This window comes from Toxotes jaculatrix, chromosome 20, assembly GCF_017976425.1.
Source record: "Toxotes jaculatrix isolate fToxJac2 chromosome 20, fToxJac2.pri, whole genome shotgun sequence".
NCBI lineage: Eukaryota > Metazoa > Chordata > Actinopteri > Toxotidae > Toxotes > Toxotes jaculatrix.
Window position 1 is genome coordinate 14,647,043 of NC_054413.1, and position 17,922 is coordinate 14,664,964.

The 17,922-nt window shown below is 38.5% G+C and overlaps 1 protein-coding gene across 1 annotated transcript in view; it reads right to left on the bottom strand.

Annotated features, from left to right (window-relative positions):
• Positions 1 to 5,253: 5,253 nt before the first annotated feature.
• Positions 5,254 to 17,922, bottom strand: part of palmdb (palmdelphin b) — a 44,050-nt gene continuing 31,381 nt past the window's right edge. The window contains exons 5-8 of the mRNA XM_041065522.1: positions 12,006 to 12,120; positions 10,889 to 10,913; positions 9,421 to 9,528; positions 5,254 to 8,139 (exon numbers count right to left, since the gene is read on the bottom strand). Of these exons, the coding sequence (XP_040921456.1) occupies positions 6,854 to 8,139; positions 9,421 to 9,528; positions 10,889 to 10,913; positions 12,006 to 12,120 (1,534 nt within the window). The 3' untranslated portion in view covers positions 5,254 to 6,853. The remainder of the gene's footprint in view (positions 8,140 to 9,420; positions 9,529 to 10,888; positions 10,914 to 12,005; positions 12,121 to 17,922) is intronic.

The following is a 17,922-nucleotide window of genomic DNA, read 5'->3' on the forward strand; positions in this document are numbered from 1 at the left end:
GCAGCAATTTACATAACACAAACGTCATGGGAATCTGTGCAAGCATTTTTTTTTTTTTTTATGAATCTGAAAACAATCTGAAACAAAAACCCTAAAAAAGCCTGCTCATCACTTTCAGCCAACTATAGACACTTTCATCTGCCAATCTTAATTGCTCCGCTGTGCACTCAAGGACTGGCTGTAATGGCTAAAATACTTGTTGCAGTGTTGTTTGGTGAATGCATGCACCTTGAAAATATAATTTCTACCATGAAGAACTTAAGTTACTAAAAATTAAAGCATTCATCTACTCCTTACAAGGACAGTTTAACCTCACACCCTCTAAGCCCACACAAGCACACACACACAAACACACGCGCACCCACCTACACACACACACACACACACACACACACAGACTACTGCAGCTAGTCGATACACAGCATATTATCAACCCAATAACTCTGCTTTGCTGGGAGGCTTGCACCATCGCTCCGTCCTCATCAATACAAACACATGACGTGATTTCCATTTTAGCAGCTGCAGCAGATATAGCAGAGTGGATCTATACTCTGACACAAAGGAAAATCTTTGCAAACTTTTGGATGCGTGTGTGTGTATTAATGAACCTACCTGAGACAGTGTGGCAGGCTAACGCAGATGAGCTCTTTTCTGTTTCTGAGTGCAGCTTCACACTGGCAGCTCTGCCTGGCTGCTGCTTCCTCTGATTGGATGGCTGGAGGAAGGGGGGTGTACTAGAGACAGCCAATACTTGGGCTTTCTCTGAAGAACATAGACTCTGGCAAAAAGGAGCTCATCTTGTGCTTGTACACACATTTTATCCCACAGTAGAACTGATATGAACCACTTACTTATTTCTCTCCACTTGTAGGAAGAATGTTAAAAGCTTGATTGGCCATTTGTTTAAAGAGTTTGGGTTATAATTGAAAAATCATTTTGGCCCTATAGGCCTGTTTTGCTGGAGCTTCAAACAGAGAACATTTGCATAGACTTTGTTTTGTGTCTGTCTCGTATGAAAATGCCTGTTGATTTGGCAGTGATTTTTTCTGTAAATTTTAATTTTTGAGGTGGGCAGAGCCATGCTTTAGTTTGGATAACCGATTAGATAGAATTTTTAAAACTTAACCCTGCAATGACTAATTTCTTTAGCCACTTGGAGGCAGCAGAAACAAGTTGTAACAACAGTGGCATATCATCATCTTTTAATTTGATATGAAGAACTTGTTAGCAAATTTTCCCATGGGGCTGTTATAGTATTATATATAACATTATTATATTGTTAATAATGATGCAAGAATGTGTAAGCACCATTTTACTATTGTAGCTACTTCAGCTTGTTTTGGTTCTGGTTCTGTACTTGAATACACTGTTTCAGTAAATGTATTTAGTTAGTATCCACCTCTGCGAAATGGATATATCAGGCTCAGTTACCGCAGTTTTTGTAAAAAAATAAATAAATAAAAATCTGAATGTTGCCTCTACCTTAATACTAAACATGCCCACACAGATGGATGCTAGGTCTGGCTAAAGTGCTCAGAGAAAGCCTAAGTTACGAGTAGGACATCACAGCAGCCTGTCAATTTGTGAACGTGCTTCTGGTCTCTTGCTCTTCTCGCACAGAGCCATTAAGCTAGTATAAGTGACAGGAAGACGTCACTATGGCTGACTCACAGGCTAACATCTTATGCTTACTTTCATCTTATTCTTATTCTTATATTATTTTCAATGTCTTTTATTGAATTTGAATCTGTTATTGGTTTCATTTAGTTTTTTTCTTGCATTTATTTTGATTTTATCCTTGCACTACACATTTCTTTATTTATGCATACTTATACTGTTAATCCTGTAAAGCAGTTTGGGTTAACTTTTGTTATTTTTAAAAGAGCAATATAAATGTGAATGATTTGACTCAACTTGACAAGCAAGCTCCCAATTCCTGGGAGGAGTGGACTTTTTAGTCAAATGCTAGTGCTAGATAGTGTTCCAGAACATGGGTGTTGTAGATCTATTAACACTTATTTGAGGAACTCTGTGAACTTTGTGAACCTAGGGCAGACAGATTCTGTGACTCAATAAGCAAATTCTCAATAAGACAAAAAGCAGGTAAATACAAAAGCAGAGCGGGAATGTAAATCTGCCTGGGATTTTTGACTTGGACTAGCCCACCAGAACATCTTGAGACACACCATTAAATATGGCTCATGTCACACTTAACAAGAATCAAGTAGTACACGAAGGTTAAATTAAAACAGGAAAGAGTAACATCTACAAAAGATATTTATATAACTTTGCAATGTCACAGCCTAAGTGTTGCTGTCTAATCCAATTACAGACGCTATGATAATTTTATTAGTCATTTACTGGACAGTAAGCAGCACCAGACATGTTTCAGATGTAGTGGCTTTTCTTCCTTCATCTGTTATAAAATTCTGCAGGTCTGTGGCAACACATGCAGACTTTATGTACTTTAAATAGTGTCTTAGAATTTCTGATGAAAGCAGAGCAGAAATCAAATCTAAACAAAATTATCATGCCAAATAAAGTCAAATTAGTCCTTGCCCAAAATGAGCACACTAATATTTTCTACTGGTAGTTTTTTGAATTTGACATGACTGAAGTTTGCAATGGTACGCTCCAAGTCCAACAGTGACAAAAACTTTCACCCTCTCCCGCTTTTTCAGCTTTTTATATATTACCAAACAAACTACCAGCCATATAAATAAAAGCATATAAAACCCTAAATAGTTCTACTTGAGTACTGGAAGCAGTACTCAAGTACAATACGGTTTTCCGCTATGGGCTTTGTTAATTTATTGTAAAACAAAGGTAGCATCAATGCAATTAGGCTATCACAGTAAGTTCATTACAAACACTTCTTGATTTCATCAGTTATCTTCTTTATGTATCCAGGTACTTTGGCTTTCTCCCACAATCCCAAAAACATGCACACTAGGTTAACTGGCTACTCTACGTTGCCCCTAGGTGTGAGTGTGTACGTGTGTGGTTGTCTGTCTTGTGTCGGCTGTGTCGGCCCTGAGATTGATTGATTCAATCCAGTTTGTATCCCGCCTCTTGCCCATAGTCAGCTGGGACAGGCTCCAGCTCCCTCACGACCCTGACGGATCAAGCAGTATAGAAAATGGATGGATGGATGGATCTTCTTTATGTAACTTGCAGCTTAATATTTTGGGATGACAATAAAGCGTATTGTTTTATTTCCATAGGACCCTGTCATGTCATGTTTGTATGCCCTGCGCTCTTGTGCCCTGAAAGGCGTGCAACACTCAATACCCAAGAACTCAAGGTCATCACCTGCTTTTTTAAAATTTATTCTCAGCCATTTTTATATAATAGCATGAGGATCTATCATCTCTTCTGGTTAATTGTAGTAAGGCTGCACCGAGGAAGACAGCTGTATAATTGTCAGCTGTGTGCCCTATCAACAGAAAAGAGTCCACTGATGTGGGTAGACTTGATGTTTTTGGTTTTTGGTGTATTTGAAGAAGAATGTTTGTGGTATTTGCTGGCTTTTCAGTCAAAAAGCATGGGAAGATTTTAGTTTTTATTTGTTCAGGTTTTCTTGCATCTTTTTTTGAAAAGTTCTTTGGAATTTTATTTGTGGTGCTCACATCATTGTCACCCAAGTAGCTTTGTCGCTAAACATTTACCACAGAGGTTGAGATCAGAAAATAAAAAACTAGAATAGATTAATTTTTGTGATAATGTTAATGTTTTTTGTTGTCTCTTAATTTGAAGGACCGATATCCACCTTAATACAATAAAGGTAAAATAAATTTTGCTTGTGGTAATCCACTAGCTAATCCACTAGCTAATTTCTGTGAACAGTTGTCTCCAAAACTACTTTGGAGGTTGAGATTTTTGTTTTGAAGCTGTTCCACAATGTGTTACTGACTCAGTGCATGATAAATGGAATATGAATCATCTCATGAACCCAGTGGCGGTTATTGGCACGGGCGAACTGGGCAGCCGCCCGGGGCGGCATCACATGGGGGGCGGCACAACCACGTGAAAAAAAAAAAATCATCTGCACCGCTAAGCGGTTTTCTATTATCTATCATATTATTGTGTAGGGATTTGGCAAACTGGCGCCCGCTGCAGTTGCAGGCGCCCCTGCTTGCTGACAGGGTTCTGTGCTCTGAAGCTGTGTTAGGAGGGGAAAGAGGAGGGGGGCGTGGACAAGGGCGGGTTCCACTGTGTAGAGCAATACTCTAATGGAATTAGTGGGCTAAAGTCACCTCGACTTTCTTCCAAATAACGCACATTTCATTCATATTATAAATACAGGCCTATAATTCCTGCAGGGTTTTGTTTTTCTGATAATCCTACTCTCAGTAGTCACTGTGGCTCAAGCAGAGAGGAGCTTTTCAAAGCTAAAGTTGCTCAAGTTCAGCTCGGAGGGGGTCTTGCCCAGGGAGTAATTCAATGTAGAACCACCACTGCATGAACCAAAATGCAAATGTTTGCAAATGTTTAATGTTTTCTGTCTTAACATGGCATGTGTATTCCTGTTTTAGGAGGAAGTATTTGACCACACAGTGGTTTTAGGAGGAAATATTTAACCACACAGTGGTTAAATACACTCTTACAGCCAATGGAGAGACAGATTAAAGGAGAATATTGAATTTTAGTACCAGTAATAGCAATGCATGGCCCTGGGTTTCTCACTTTTTCAGGTTTTTGTCTTACATAAGGAATTGCTGTTATATAACTGTATCCTTTAGACATAATATCTAAAGTGCCACCTTGTTTTTTTTTCCACCCTCCTCCATGTTTTTCATAATGCCACGGAGAGACGCAGGGGAAGAGAAAGCAACCAAGGACAAGTGTCTTACATGAGGAACAGAAAAACAACATTCAGTTCACTCAGCTGTCACTGCTTGTGTCCATGCAGATGGAATTCAGAGCAAACCTGCTGTCCTGGCTTCATACAGAAGAGCTTAGGCATACACATGTAAACCTCTTTATAAGCTAAAAGTAATTGACAGACCTTTCTTGCTCTTGTAGTTGGATTAGCGCTGGTGATGAACATGGCGACTGATAATAAATAGACCTCAGTTTAAATGATACCAGTTAATTGTATTAGCATGGAGGAAAATCTTCAGATGTTCTTAAGTTGATAAAAGATGTTGAAATCAACGGTAAGGCAAAAAACAACACTGTCACCATCAGTTGACGAAGAAACCTTTTTAATCATAAAGTAATAGCACACAGGCCAGTTAGTTTACGCTGTTACAAAAAACAAAACAAAACAAATCAAAGCAAAATAAAAACATATTGTTCTCTGTTCTCACATGATGTACACTTTCGTTTGACAAAAAGGCACCACTTTAAAAATAAGCCAAATCTAATCAGTGTTTCAAAGTTGTCACAAACTTTATTAATGCAAATAAACATTTTATTAATGCTTTTTAACACTATAAATGACCTTAAGTACCTTACGTACCTGAATTTCTCATATGGGATAACTGAACATCTGATTCTGAGACAATGGGCCTTATTGTGTAGCTATGATATCTCCAGTCTTCTGGTTTCATGCTTTCCACCAGATGCTGGCAATAGGGATTTGCTCCCATTCAGCTTAGCTACTCCCAGAGTATTTAGTGAGGTCCAACATAGATGCTGGGTGTTAAAGCCCTGACCCACAGTCAGTGTTCTAGTTCATCCCAAAGGTGTTGGATGGGTTTGAGGTCATGAGGCGACCCAAGTACCTCCACAGCAAACTGGGGAAACCCTTTCCTTTTGAAGGTGGTTTTGGGCCCAAAAGCATTGTCATGCTGAAACGGGAAAGGGATGAACACATACTCTGTATACGATGGTTTTAACACTTTCCTTGATTTGAATTAAGAAACCAAAAGCAGGAAAAATAAAGACTCGGGCCAAAAGTAAAAGAGTATGAGTCCAAATACTTATGGCATACATAGTGTAGCTCAGTAACAAAGCACTTATAAAAATGAGGTTTGGTTTTCCTGATTGTGAAAAATCCCTTTGGCTAATTGTATGATTATGTAGTATGAGTATTTCTGGTAAAGTGCTGCAGTCGGACCAAGATCAATTTATTAACATTGGTTAGAAAGTGAGTCAGTCATTAAAACTCATAAATTGAAATCTAATGTTAAAAGGTCATGGGTCACTCACTTTATAATAAGTCATCAGATTATGTATGTTATGCATGGCATCAATAAAGGCTTCCTTCACCATAACAATGTTAGTGGTCCAGGTGTCCTTTAAAAGGTCTTTCTGGAGGAGACTATAAGGCAGCATCTCTGGCAACCTAAAAAATGTTCAAATGTCTTAATACTAGTCTATAGAGCATTAATAAAAGCTTTATTTATTTATCATTCATCAATCTGTTTTGTAGGACTTATAAACATTAACTTATAAACATTGTATAAGGTAGGCCATGGCACCATGGTACTACCTGCACTGGTCAGGCTTTCACACTTTCTGTGCTCACATTAATGTGTAATGAAACTAATTTGCCAGGAGGTGGCAATGAAACTTTTGGAATCATCCAGACACAAAGGCTGACTGCTGTTTCCCTCAGTCAGGAGATAGCACAGACATTACAAGATAAGGTTGTTTCCAGCAAATGGCATGAAAGGAAAAGTTGTTGCTGTTCTGTAATATGAGAAGGGAATCCGGTGTGAGGCTGAGAAGTGGATTGAGGGTTGTGCATTTACACAAAAGATGTGTTCTAGTCTATGAGCCATGGCGAAACATGTTGAAGGACAAGAAAGAAAGAATGAAAAGGAAAGAAAGAAACCAGAATAAATTCTATTCCTACATTGTTTCTTCAGCAACCCAGTTTCTCAGCAGCTGGTGAAGTTCTGTCTTATCTTCCTGTTGAGCAGAGCTTCATCTTCTCCATATTTATACTGCCTGTGTTTGCAGATTCATCCACTCCTCGTCCCTGCAGATAGGGACTGTGCTTTCCAGGCTTGTGGATGAACGTCGGCTTGTGGAGCTCTAAATCATCACAGTGTGTGTAGGCATCTTCAATAATGTTTCTGCAGCCTATTACCTTGGCTACACCCACTTTAGGTTGGAAGACTTTGCTCTTGTATCCCTCTGGGTGGTATGAGAGACATTCCTCCCTGTCACTTTCATTTTCAACATATTGAGCTTCAACACTGTCATCATCATCATCATTGTTGGCTATGACTACCAGTTCTGCCTGGATGTCTTCCTCCTCCTCATTGTCAGCGTTCTCATAGCCCACAAAGATCATGGTGACAGGCTCTGATCCCAGCTCGTCTGGCAGGGCATTGACAAGGTTCAGAGAGGTGACACTCTCTGCACAGAAGGGTGAGTGTCTGTTGAAATCACCAGAAATCTCTATCAAGCCATCAGGACCAACTTCCAATTTGTGGCTAGCCCGTGAAGGGCTATGGCTATCTACAGCCCTGTAAAGTGGTTGTATGGGTGCTGGCATTCCTTCAGACCTAGCTTTAACTGAGACCAGAGCTGCTGTGTTTGGACTGCTCGTATCCATTGTGCTATTGGTGAGTCCTCGTGGAGTTTTGGCACAGAAGTCAGGCTGTGGAATTAGATATTTGTCACTCTTGGATTGTCCTGTAATGTGGAAGTAGGGCAGTTTGGTTTCTTCTCCAGATTTTTGAACATTTGATATGGATTGTTGTTGGATGAGGCTAGGTGTTTTGCTCTGGATTTTCATTCCCTCCAGGTCTTGTCTGTGCTGGTTTTCCTCCTTGAGGACTTGAGCTCCATTTCTGGGTGAGATTGCACTCTGGAAGGGGCTGGTGCTAGGTGTTGGAGTTTGCCTCTGTGTTTTATTTGGCATTCTGGGTGTTGAGGGCCTGCTGTTCCCTGTGTATGGTACAGAATAGACAGGCTGATGGTATTGCACCTCAGTGGGCACATTTTTATCTGTGGCCTGACGTAGCAGCTCTTCTACCTCTGTGGGTGTCATCTCTCTAAATGTTCCACTGGGATTTTTGCCTCCATCTGGGTGCAGTGCATATACAGACTTGCACCCATCATCATATACTTTTAACCCCCTCCCCTGGATGGTTTCTGGGGTGATAGACGCTGTGGAGACCACTTGACTTTTGCCCGTTCTCTTATCATGCTCCACACTGATCTCCATAGCAAATGTAGCTGGAATGGAGAACACACTCAGATGAAGGTCTATAATTAAAGACTAGTAAATAAATATAGTTCAGTAACATTTTCACTGAACATTTCTCAATGTTGCATTTGCAGTTAAAAAAGGTAAAACTCAATGCATGTACGGAAAACTGGCATAATGCTGTCTTAAAATACCTTGCTTACACATTACATTTAAATCGAGATCAGTGTAAGGCAATGGGCTGTAACTCACATAATCATTCAAGACTAATTTATAGTAAAAATGAATCATTAATTGCAGCCCTACATGTCTTGTCAGCTCAGATGCTTCTCACATATCAACTTTCAGAGGGGAAAAAAAGACTGGAGTGCACTGATTGATTTGCAGGCTTTAATAGTGCAAAAAGTCTTCTAAGATTTGTATGTCTGAACACGAATCTGCAACATATACACAAAACTTGGTTTCATGCTAGTGTATCATGCAGTTTCACTAAAGTTTCTTTAAGATATATATATATATATATATATATACACACACACACACACACACACACACACACACACCTTAAAGTAACTTTAAGGTATATATATATATGTTATTTGATTCTGTCTTGATGATTATAGTGAATGAGTCATCTTAGGTATAGGCTCTGTCAGCCTCCACTCCTGTACTCATTACCCAATCAATTTGAAATCCTGTTCAGCCAACAAGTTAGTGAAAAAGTACTCTCTGGTGTCAAGATTTTAGGTTGTCTATATGTATATCTGTGTCATGTCTTTGTCTATTTGACTGTAATGAAGACACAGCAGTGTCTAACATAAATCTGTTTGCACTATTGAGGGAATCAATCAGTGGGCTCTCATCTTTTGTTTTTCCTCTAATGAAAACTTTGCTTTCAATTATGTTTGACTTCAGCAAAGTTCCATAATGGTAGGCATGGAAATTTTCTTCTTCCACGCAGTAAAAATATAATTGCTTCATAATTTGCATCCTGAGGAAATGTAAAATTACAGCTTTTAAAATAGCATAATGGAACCAGGAGGTGTTTTCAGTCACAGCAGCCAATCTTAGGCAGACAGCTATGCCTCAAGAGTGCAAAATTGATGTCTGCATAACCATGAAGTGAGTAAGAGAAAGTAAGCTGTGACATTGCCACTGAGCATGAAAAATCTGTCCACCGCTTAAATTATAATTCTTTTCTATCCCATTGTGTACCACGTGTTTTCAACACACTATCCTGACAGTTGTATGATCAGCCAGGAAAATAGAAACTGTTTTAAGCCTATGCAGCAGTTATATGAGGTCTGTACCTTTCTTTGGTTCTTCACTACCAAGCTTACATACAGGAGGGGTTTTTGCTTTTGTCAGTGGGATGAATAATGGGATATCTGGGAGTGGTGAAGGGACATGTGTCATATCTGAGGAGAAATATATTACTGGTGAAATACAAGAAAATAGTATGAAAGCCAAGTATTCTGAAAAATAACTATATAAGGATCTTGTAATTCCAAGTTCATGACCAAGGTATATTTATCACAGGACAACAAATGATGATGGTCTTGTTATTTTTTTTTATCCCAAGATAATAAGGGACATTTCAAGATTTTTGAGAAATATTCTCTGATGGATATCAGTCTCATGTCTGTGTGTGCAGTACAGAGCTGGATTCGTGTTTCGCCTAGCTTAGAATAAATAGAAGCATGGGGAAACAGCTAGCCCCTTTCTGCCCAGAGTTCAAAATTACAACTACAAACACCTCTACAGCTCACCACAGTGTTTCACAGGTACTTTGATGAACACGGTCATGGGTGAATGGACACACTGTTGTCTGTCAAGACATAGTTCCAACATGTAACACCCCCTAAAACCCCCCTAAAACTGTATACTCATGTATTTACATCCAACAAGATTTAATTGTTAATTAGGGAGCTTCAGAAGTGTTGGTAGTGGTATTTTTGGGCACCAGTTCAGGTGTTTCCCCCTGCTGCCAACTCACACATGGACTGATATCCATCAGGTAGACTGACGTCCACCTGAACATTTCATTCTGAAAGAAATCAAATTGGTGTTCTTCTCCAGAATTTTGAAATTTTCCTTTCGCAAAGTTTTAGAACTATGAAATATAGTTTTGTGGTCAGAAGGACTTTTACATTTATCTCTGAATGTGTTCTCTATGGTCTATCCAAGTCAGTTTTTCTCAGTCTTGAGAGAAATACTACTCAATTGTCATTTAGCTTTAATCACAAAGAAATGGTTGAGAGTTATTTCAAGATAACTAAACAGTTAAATCATTATCTTGGTATAACAGCCTGAAAGAAAACAGCTTAAAGCAAAAGAAAGTAATACATCTGTTAATTCAAGAAAATAAACGTCTGGATTTTAGAGATGATGATGACTAGCAGAAAATATGCAGTACAGTACATTAAATCATGCTCATTAAATCAAGTAATGGGCCTAAAAACGAGCAACCTTTTTAGTCTAAAAGGTTCGACAAAAAGGTTAAAAAGGTTAGTGTATCAGGATGTAATATTATGACTATTTAGATCACTAACATTCATGTTTTGTTAATGTATGTAACATGATGAAAGATCTGACAACCTCAAGGATAATCAGGTATAGATATTAAAAGGATGTATAATGTCAAATATGTCAATACAGCTTGATCTTATATATTATGTTAGTCTTCAGGAAAGAAATACTGTCACAGAAATGTATATAGAAAATGTTACACAACAAATTAACCAAGCACAACACACTTAAATGCCACAAAATGTTTACCTGCGTGGAACTCTGCGTTTAGCTCCTACATGTGAAGACAGAGTAGTTGAGGGTCAAAGTGGCGAGAGCAGCAGAAAGTCAATATCCCAGAAGTGCTACAGATTACTAGTGTTTAGTATCAGCAGTCCATGACTATATCACGTTAAAGTTACAGTTATTTTACTGTGTCTTTAAGACTAAGTACTGGCAGCAACCAGAAAACAAATCATGCACATTAGTCCTTGTACACTGCACGCCCACCATGTGAGCAATCCATTTACCTGCCACCCTATTCACTCAAAGCAGCCTCTTGTGAACCAAAGCACACCCACACAGTCCTCAGAGAGCGCATCTTGTTAGAAATAAGCAGAGATTAGAGGAAGTGCCACAGAAAACATGGAGAGAGTAGAAAACAGTGGATTTTCTAGTAAAATATCAGAGAAAGTGCTTGAATCTATTCATGTAGTTGAAACCCCTTCTACCTGTCGCAGCCAACACAGAGTCTGAACTTTCTATAGCCTCCGAGACCAATCAGATATGTGTGAGCACAAATTCCAAAATACTTTGTAATGAAAACACTATCATTCAGTTTTTAATGAACTGTCTCATAGTATTATTGACCACTGTGCAGTGTGAAGTATCGAGTTAAAGCACCGATTGTCCATAATGGAAAGTAAAAATGGTTTTAAGTAGTGTTACAATACAGAAGCTTTATATAACATTTCTGTTTTGTTATACTTCCATTAAAGTGCTATTGTTGCTTCATTGTTTTCAGAGCTGAAAGCAGTGATGTGACTTTTTCAGCACTAAGTAACTTTTAACGACTGAGAAGTAAAAGTTTAAGTGCCTGTTACGTGCACAGTGTTTTCTACATGAGCTGCAATGCTGGGTCAACATATCAAGAAATGCAGGAGCACTGTTTCAAAAATGCACACCCATATCTTGAGTTTATTCTCAAATCAGGAATCGGCAAATGACAGTTTAAGGATTGTTAGATCATCATGCGTCATTGACTGAAGGTGAAAATTTGCACATTGTTAGCATTGTTAAAACCCAGAATCAGCAAGGAACACACAGCAGTGTAAGAGCCAGTAAAGCTAGCAGAGTATTAAAAGGCAGCCAGATGATTTGAGCCTACCTTGATAATGTCTTCGGCAGTTCTCTCCACCTCTTTTAACCTCTTCAGAACTATTTCTTCATTGGCAGAGATGTTGAGCTCCTGTGTTTCCAAGGCCTTTATCTCCTCTTCTATTCTGTACAAGAGAACAATAAACTGTGTTGATTACTGAAACAAACACTTAGCCAAACAACCTTTTCAACAGTGCTTAACTAACAGCAGCTGTTAGGAATTTTGTTAGGAACCACTTGTAACTACCACGTCATTATCTCAAATTTACACTTGAGGTAATTTACAATTTTATTTTATATAAATATTATATATATTATATATATATATTTAGTAAAATACATGACTGAAGTTCCATACTAAGGTCATGTGATGACAACTGAGGGATCTACTCTCCGCTAAAGATTTGAGAGAAAGAATCAAATAAAGCTAACTGGACTTAAGTGTTTTTTTTTTTCTTTTTGCTCTTTCCACAGTAAAAAGATGTGTGGTTTTGTGCGGATATGTATGTATTTTATGTACAAATGTTACCCCTCACTTCCTCAAGTGTCCATCTGTTTCTCCATGACCCCATAGAACAACACAGAGAATAAGTGTTTTCTTATCTAACACTCCTTCTTGCAGTATGACATCATTTGTTACTGCCATACAGAACCATTTGAAGTCACTGTCAATTTAAATTCATTTTATCACGTGACAACTGTGACTTGCTTTGGTTTAGAGAAAGATCATGGTCTAGGTTACAAAAATTTCTTAAGGATATTGGAGCTTCCTTGTTATGACAATGATGAAGACATGGTCATGCTTAAAAATACAACAGGAATATATAAAAATAGAAACAAAAATAAACAAGAATCTCCCATGTTAAAGTCTAATGTTTGACTTTGTCGCTCCATAATAATGTTACCTGACTTCCTGCTTTGCTCCTGTTTATGCTACCCACAGAACGTCCTGCTTTTGTTAGTTGACAGTCCTACTCAATGCTATAGTGCATATTTTTTGTCATAGTTTCATTTATGTATGTCTGCTTGACACAATCTTGGCATTGAAATTGAAAAATGTGTTTCATTTTGCACTCATCTCTATTCATATTTTAATGTATCTTTTGTATCTTATCATCATATCACTATAACAACCACGCTATTTTCCAAAAGAGATCTTTTAACATTTTAATGTAACATTTAGGGAGAACAAGGAGATTAGGTAATATGAACTTGGCAATGTTGGTGTTATATTTTCACCCATGGCTCATGCTGATACAACTAGACCATATCACATTTTTTCTTAAATCCCCATATATATATATATATATATTTTTTTTAGAACAACTAATAGTTGGGCAAAAGAGCTTTTGACAGCTACACACTCTCTGTTAAATAAAGAAGTGTGTATGTTAGTTATGGGGACTATCTGGGACCCTGATCCTGGAAAGATATGTTGTCAGTAGAGGCCGCAGGTCCATTTAACCAAATCCAAAATGGACTAGAGGAAAAGCTAACTGAACCCTGTTTGCATGAATTAACTTTGAAAAGTAGACCTCGAAGATCCTAACCAGACCTGAGCACAGTCAGACCTGAACAGACCCAGGTAGTGAAAGAACAGCAACTCTCGGTGTAATGGTCAATATGAATGATGGGATTGTAATGGCTATAAACCATTATATATATAAATGTAATGATGATAAAAAAGCTGTAATTCATCGCCATCCGTGGTAGGAAAACAGATGAATTCATCATTATAAAAAACTTCATTTTCCTGTTAAATTTCCTGTTACAATTTTTGCTAATTTATTGTTTTATTAAAAAAGGGATTGGAAAGTTAAAAGTGTACTTTGATTTGCAGATCGGGGTTATTATAATCTATTGCTCTGTGTTTGATTGCTGAGTCTCACTCAGCCAGTAGAGGGGGACCATAGACTGTATAAGACATGGATGTAGCACCCGTGACGTCACCCATTGGTTTCTGGGAGTCGGTTTTGTGACCAAACCATGGGCATTTGAGCTGCGCCATCTTGGATTTTAGTGGGAGTGTACTTTCCATATTTGGCGGAGAGGTGGTTACTCTACAGGTCAGCCGGGGTCAAACAACAGCAGCCGCTTACTGACAGAGCTGCTCTGTCCATGCAATGTCGGGCTTTTTAATTTTTAAAATGAGACAAAATAAAATTGTAGCCTAGAATTCCTGCAGTAAACGGACTCTGAGAGCACGAAACACACCACAACAGCGTTCCTAACATTAGCTGCTCCGGTCCTCTATCTGTATCAGCAGTGACCATAAATCGGCAATTAAGTCATAAGCCAGCGGCAAAATATGCTAATATATGTTAATTAGTGCAAACATCCAGGTAAAATAGTGAGAAATTTACTTACCAAAAAAACTGCAACAGACTCCTTCGATGGTCGGTTAGTACAGTCTACACTACAACAAGCCATATTGTCACAAAAACCTATCCGAACATTGGCAAACAAACACGGACACTGCAGCCCCTGTCAACCGCTGGAGGTAGCCGGAGGCCTCTGGATGTAGCCAGCTAGCCCAGCCAATGCTTTAGCAAAGAGCTAACTGCCAGTGCCTGTCTATGGAGCGTAACCACGCCCTAATATGATTATGTAAGAATCATATTATGTAATTATGTAAGAATTTTAAGCCTAAATAACACTAAAACGGTTGTGGTATAAAAAAAAATCACCCGCCCCACAGTGTTCATAGAGGTGGAAACTATCAATAGAGACCAAAAACAAAAAATGTACCAGTAAATATGTAAATATGTTTTTTTAGGTTGAAAAGTGGGCTATTTTAACATGGGGGTCAATGGAGAATTGCTCACTTCTGGACCCAGCCCTCAGCGGCAGCCACGGAACTGCAGCTTTTTGAACACGGAAGTGATCCTCACTGCTGAAACCTACAACTCCCCCCTTGAGGGGGACGCGCAGCTTGCGCTCATTCACTACAACACAGTCGACTGAAACTACATCGCTTCTGTGTCATTCTTATTATTCCCCCCTTTTACAGGTAAGAGTGAAAGTTTTAACATGTATAATGATGTATATACATGTATATACAATGTAAATCGTTGTTGTGTTAGCCTGTTTGCTAGCAGTGTCGGTGTGGACCGTGGCAAAAGAGCGGTAGTAACATGATGTCTGCATTATATGTCGGTGTTTTTCTAATTTTGAAATTAAGTGTGATTGTTAAAAAAGGACAATACGGTGTTAGTTTTGTAAGCAGGTCTCTTAATTTTTTTCAGAGCTGTAACTTAACAATTAAATCTGAAGAAAATACTTTTTAAAACTTTCTGTAAAATGTAATAAAAAAAAAAATCAATTTCTGGTGAGGAATAAATTAGGACACCCCCAAATTTATTCCCATTTAAAATGGCTAAAATCTCACACGTGTATCACATCAGGTGCACATGATCAGAACATCGTTACTCAGAATTTTGAAGGAGGCTTGCCCTATTAAAACCCCGGACATTTAGTTTAGTGTACTCCTGACTTAGAGTGAACACCATTGTGAGATTGAAAGAGCTGTCTGAGGCCTTCAGAAAGAAGATTGTAGTAGCTTATGAGTCTGGTAAGGGATTTAAAAAGATCTCAAAAGAATTTTAAATCAGCCATTCCATTGACTGGAAAATAATCTACAAGTGGAGGACATACAAAATAACTGCCAACATGCCCAGGTCTGGCTGTCCAGGCAAGTTCAGCCCGAGAGCAGACCACAAGATGCTAAAAATAGTCACCAAAAGCCCTAAAATATCATCATGGGACTTACAGCAGGCTCTTGCTACTGTTGATGTGAAAGTGGATGCCTCTACAATCAATCAAGCTATTAGGGGGTAGGGTGTCCTAACTTTTTCCTCAGAATACGCATTTTTGTTGACATCTTTTGTTAAATGAGTTAAAACAAGGTTAGTTTTTGTTGTTTATGTGTATTAAATCACTTTCTTTTCCATAGATAAATAAAAACACGATTAGACATCAATATGTGAACATTTCTTAATAAAGAACTGAATATGTCCTAAATTTTTCATGACTGTAGGTCCTTGCAGATCTTCCAAAATTTGTGACGATGCAAACTGCACATACTACAAGCACACGAACTGTAGATGTGCTAGAACAGCAAACTGAACATTTATGAGGAATATATGTATCCTGTATTCCACAGCCTTGGTCCTGTTCTTGTTAAGTTATCAACACATAAAAAGGCATTAGACAAAATAGGTTTATACAATAAAGAAGAACCAGTGCAGATTTAAGTAAGCAAAAATACGCAAATTCAACTAAAGTTTTCAACAATAACAAGACAAATGAAGCCAGAACATGTGGGATTTAACTTGATGTTGAAATGGGAATTTGTCATTTGAACACTAAAAAATTAATGCTTGACTGTAGAACTCCATTTGCTGAAAATTGTTTTATGCATTTAAAGCTGCTTTTAAAGAGATTTTACAAGCCTTAATTTTCATAGCAGTCTTATAATAATGAGATTATAAATGCTAAGAAGTGTCTTATATGTCCATTGGGGAGAATATCTGCAGATTTCTCACCTGCACATTCATGTTGCCAACGATAAATTAAAATGAGCTCAATAATTTTGCCAGCTGCGATAATTTCTTGTTTCTTGCTTGTCTGTTTTCCTCGTGTCTCTCTCTCTACTAAAGAGTGGACAAAACCGGTGCATCACTCTCGACTGACCCCTCTCGTTTCCTTAGCATAATGACGAGTGAAATCTTGTGTCAGTTACTTGCCAGCCGCATCGTAGTCTCGTTTCAGAGTGCAGCATGAGAGCCCCATGAGGAGTTGCAAGCCAGAGGGAGGATGGAATTGGTTTCAAAGCCGAAGGCAACGTCTGCAGTGTGGGAGCACTTTGTGTTTAAGCCAAATGACCGTGGTGAACCACTGAACTTGTGCCAGTCGGTATGTCACATCTGCTTTAAAACGTAAAAGCGGAACCACAACAAACTTGCATCTGCACCTTAAACATAATCATCCGATGCAGTTTCCCCAGTTGGGAAAAAAAAACTACAACAGATGAGCTGTCTCTGTCTTCCCGACAGTCCACAATCGCTGGGGCATTTAAATACAGTAAAAAAATACAAACAGGGAAGTGCAAAATGGTGCGCACTCACAGACAGTGTCGTGCGCTTAATTGCTAAAGAGATGCTGCCCTTTAATATCGTTGAAAAGCTGGCATTTCGAAAAATGCTGCAAACATTTGACAGCCAGTACGAATTGCCTGGGAGAACATACATGTCACATCCGGCAGTTCCACAACTGTACAACAGCGTGAAAGACAACATACTTAATAATGTGGCATTTGCTTAATTCAATTAATGGAATTATTGTGCCATTATCATTATGTTAGTTCAAAATGGTCTCAAAATGGCAATATGATTGTTTATCGCAATAATTCCTGGGACAATTTATCGCCCAGCAAAATTTGTTATCGTGACAGGTCTATCTGAAAGTGACCAAGAAAATATCCCCCACACCACTGCAACACCACCACCAGCCTGGACTGTTGACATAACACAGGGTGAGTCCATGGATTCCCTCTGCTGATGCCAAATTCTGACCCTACCATCTGCATGCCTCAGCAGAAATTCTTCAGAGTAGGCTGAGTTTTTTTTTTTTTTCCATTTGTCTTTTGTGTTCAGCTGTCAGGTGAGCCTGTGCTCTCTGCAGCCTCATATTTCTGGCTAACTGGAGAGGAACCTGATGTGGTCTTCAGTACGCAGGATCACTACTCATATGAATGCTTGCCATGGTTTTAACTTTCTGCTCATTTTGACTTTATTTAAAGTGTGACTGCAAGATCACTTCATTTCGGTTACATTTGAAGGAAAAGTTCCCCGTTCTTTACACAAAATGTCTGAGTTATCAGAATAAGACTGTTAATGATTTGACATGAGTCTGGATTTTCTGATTCT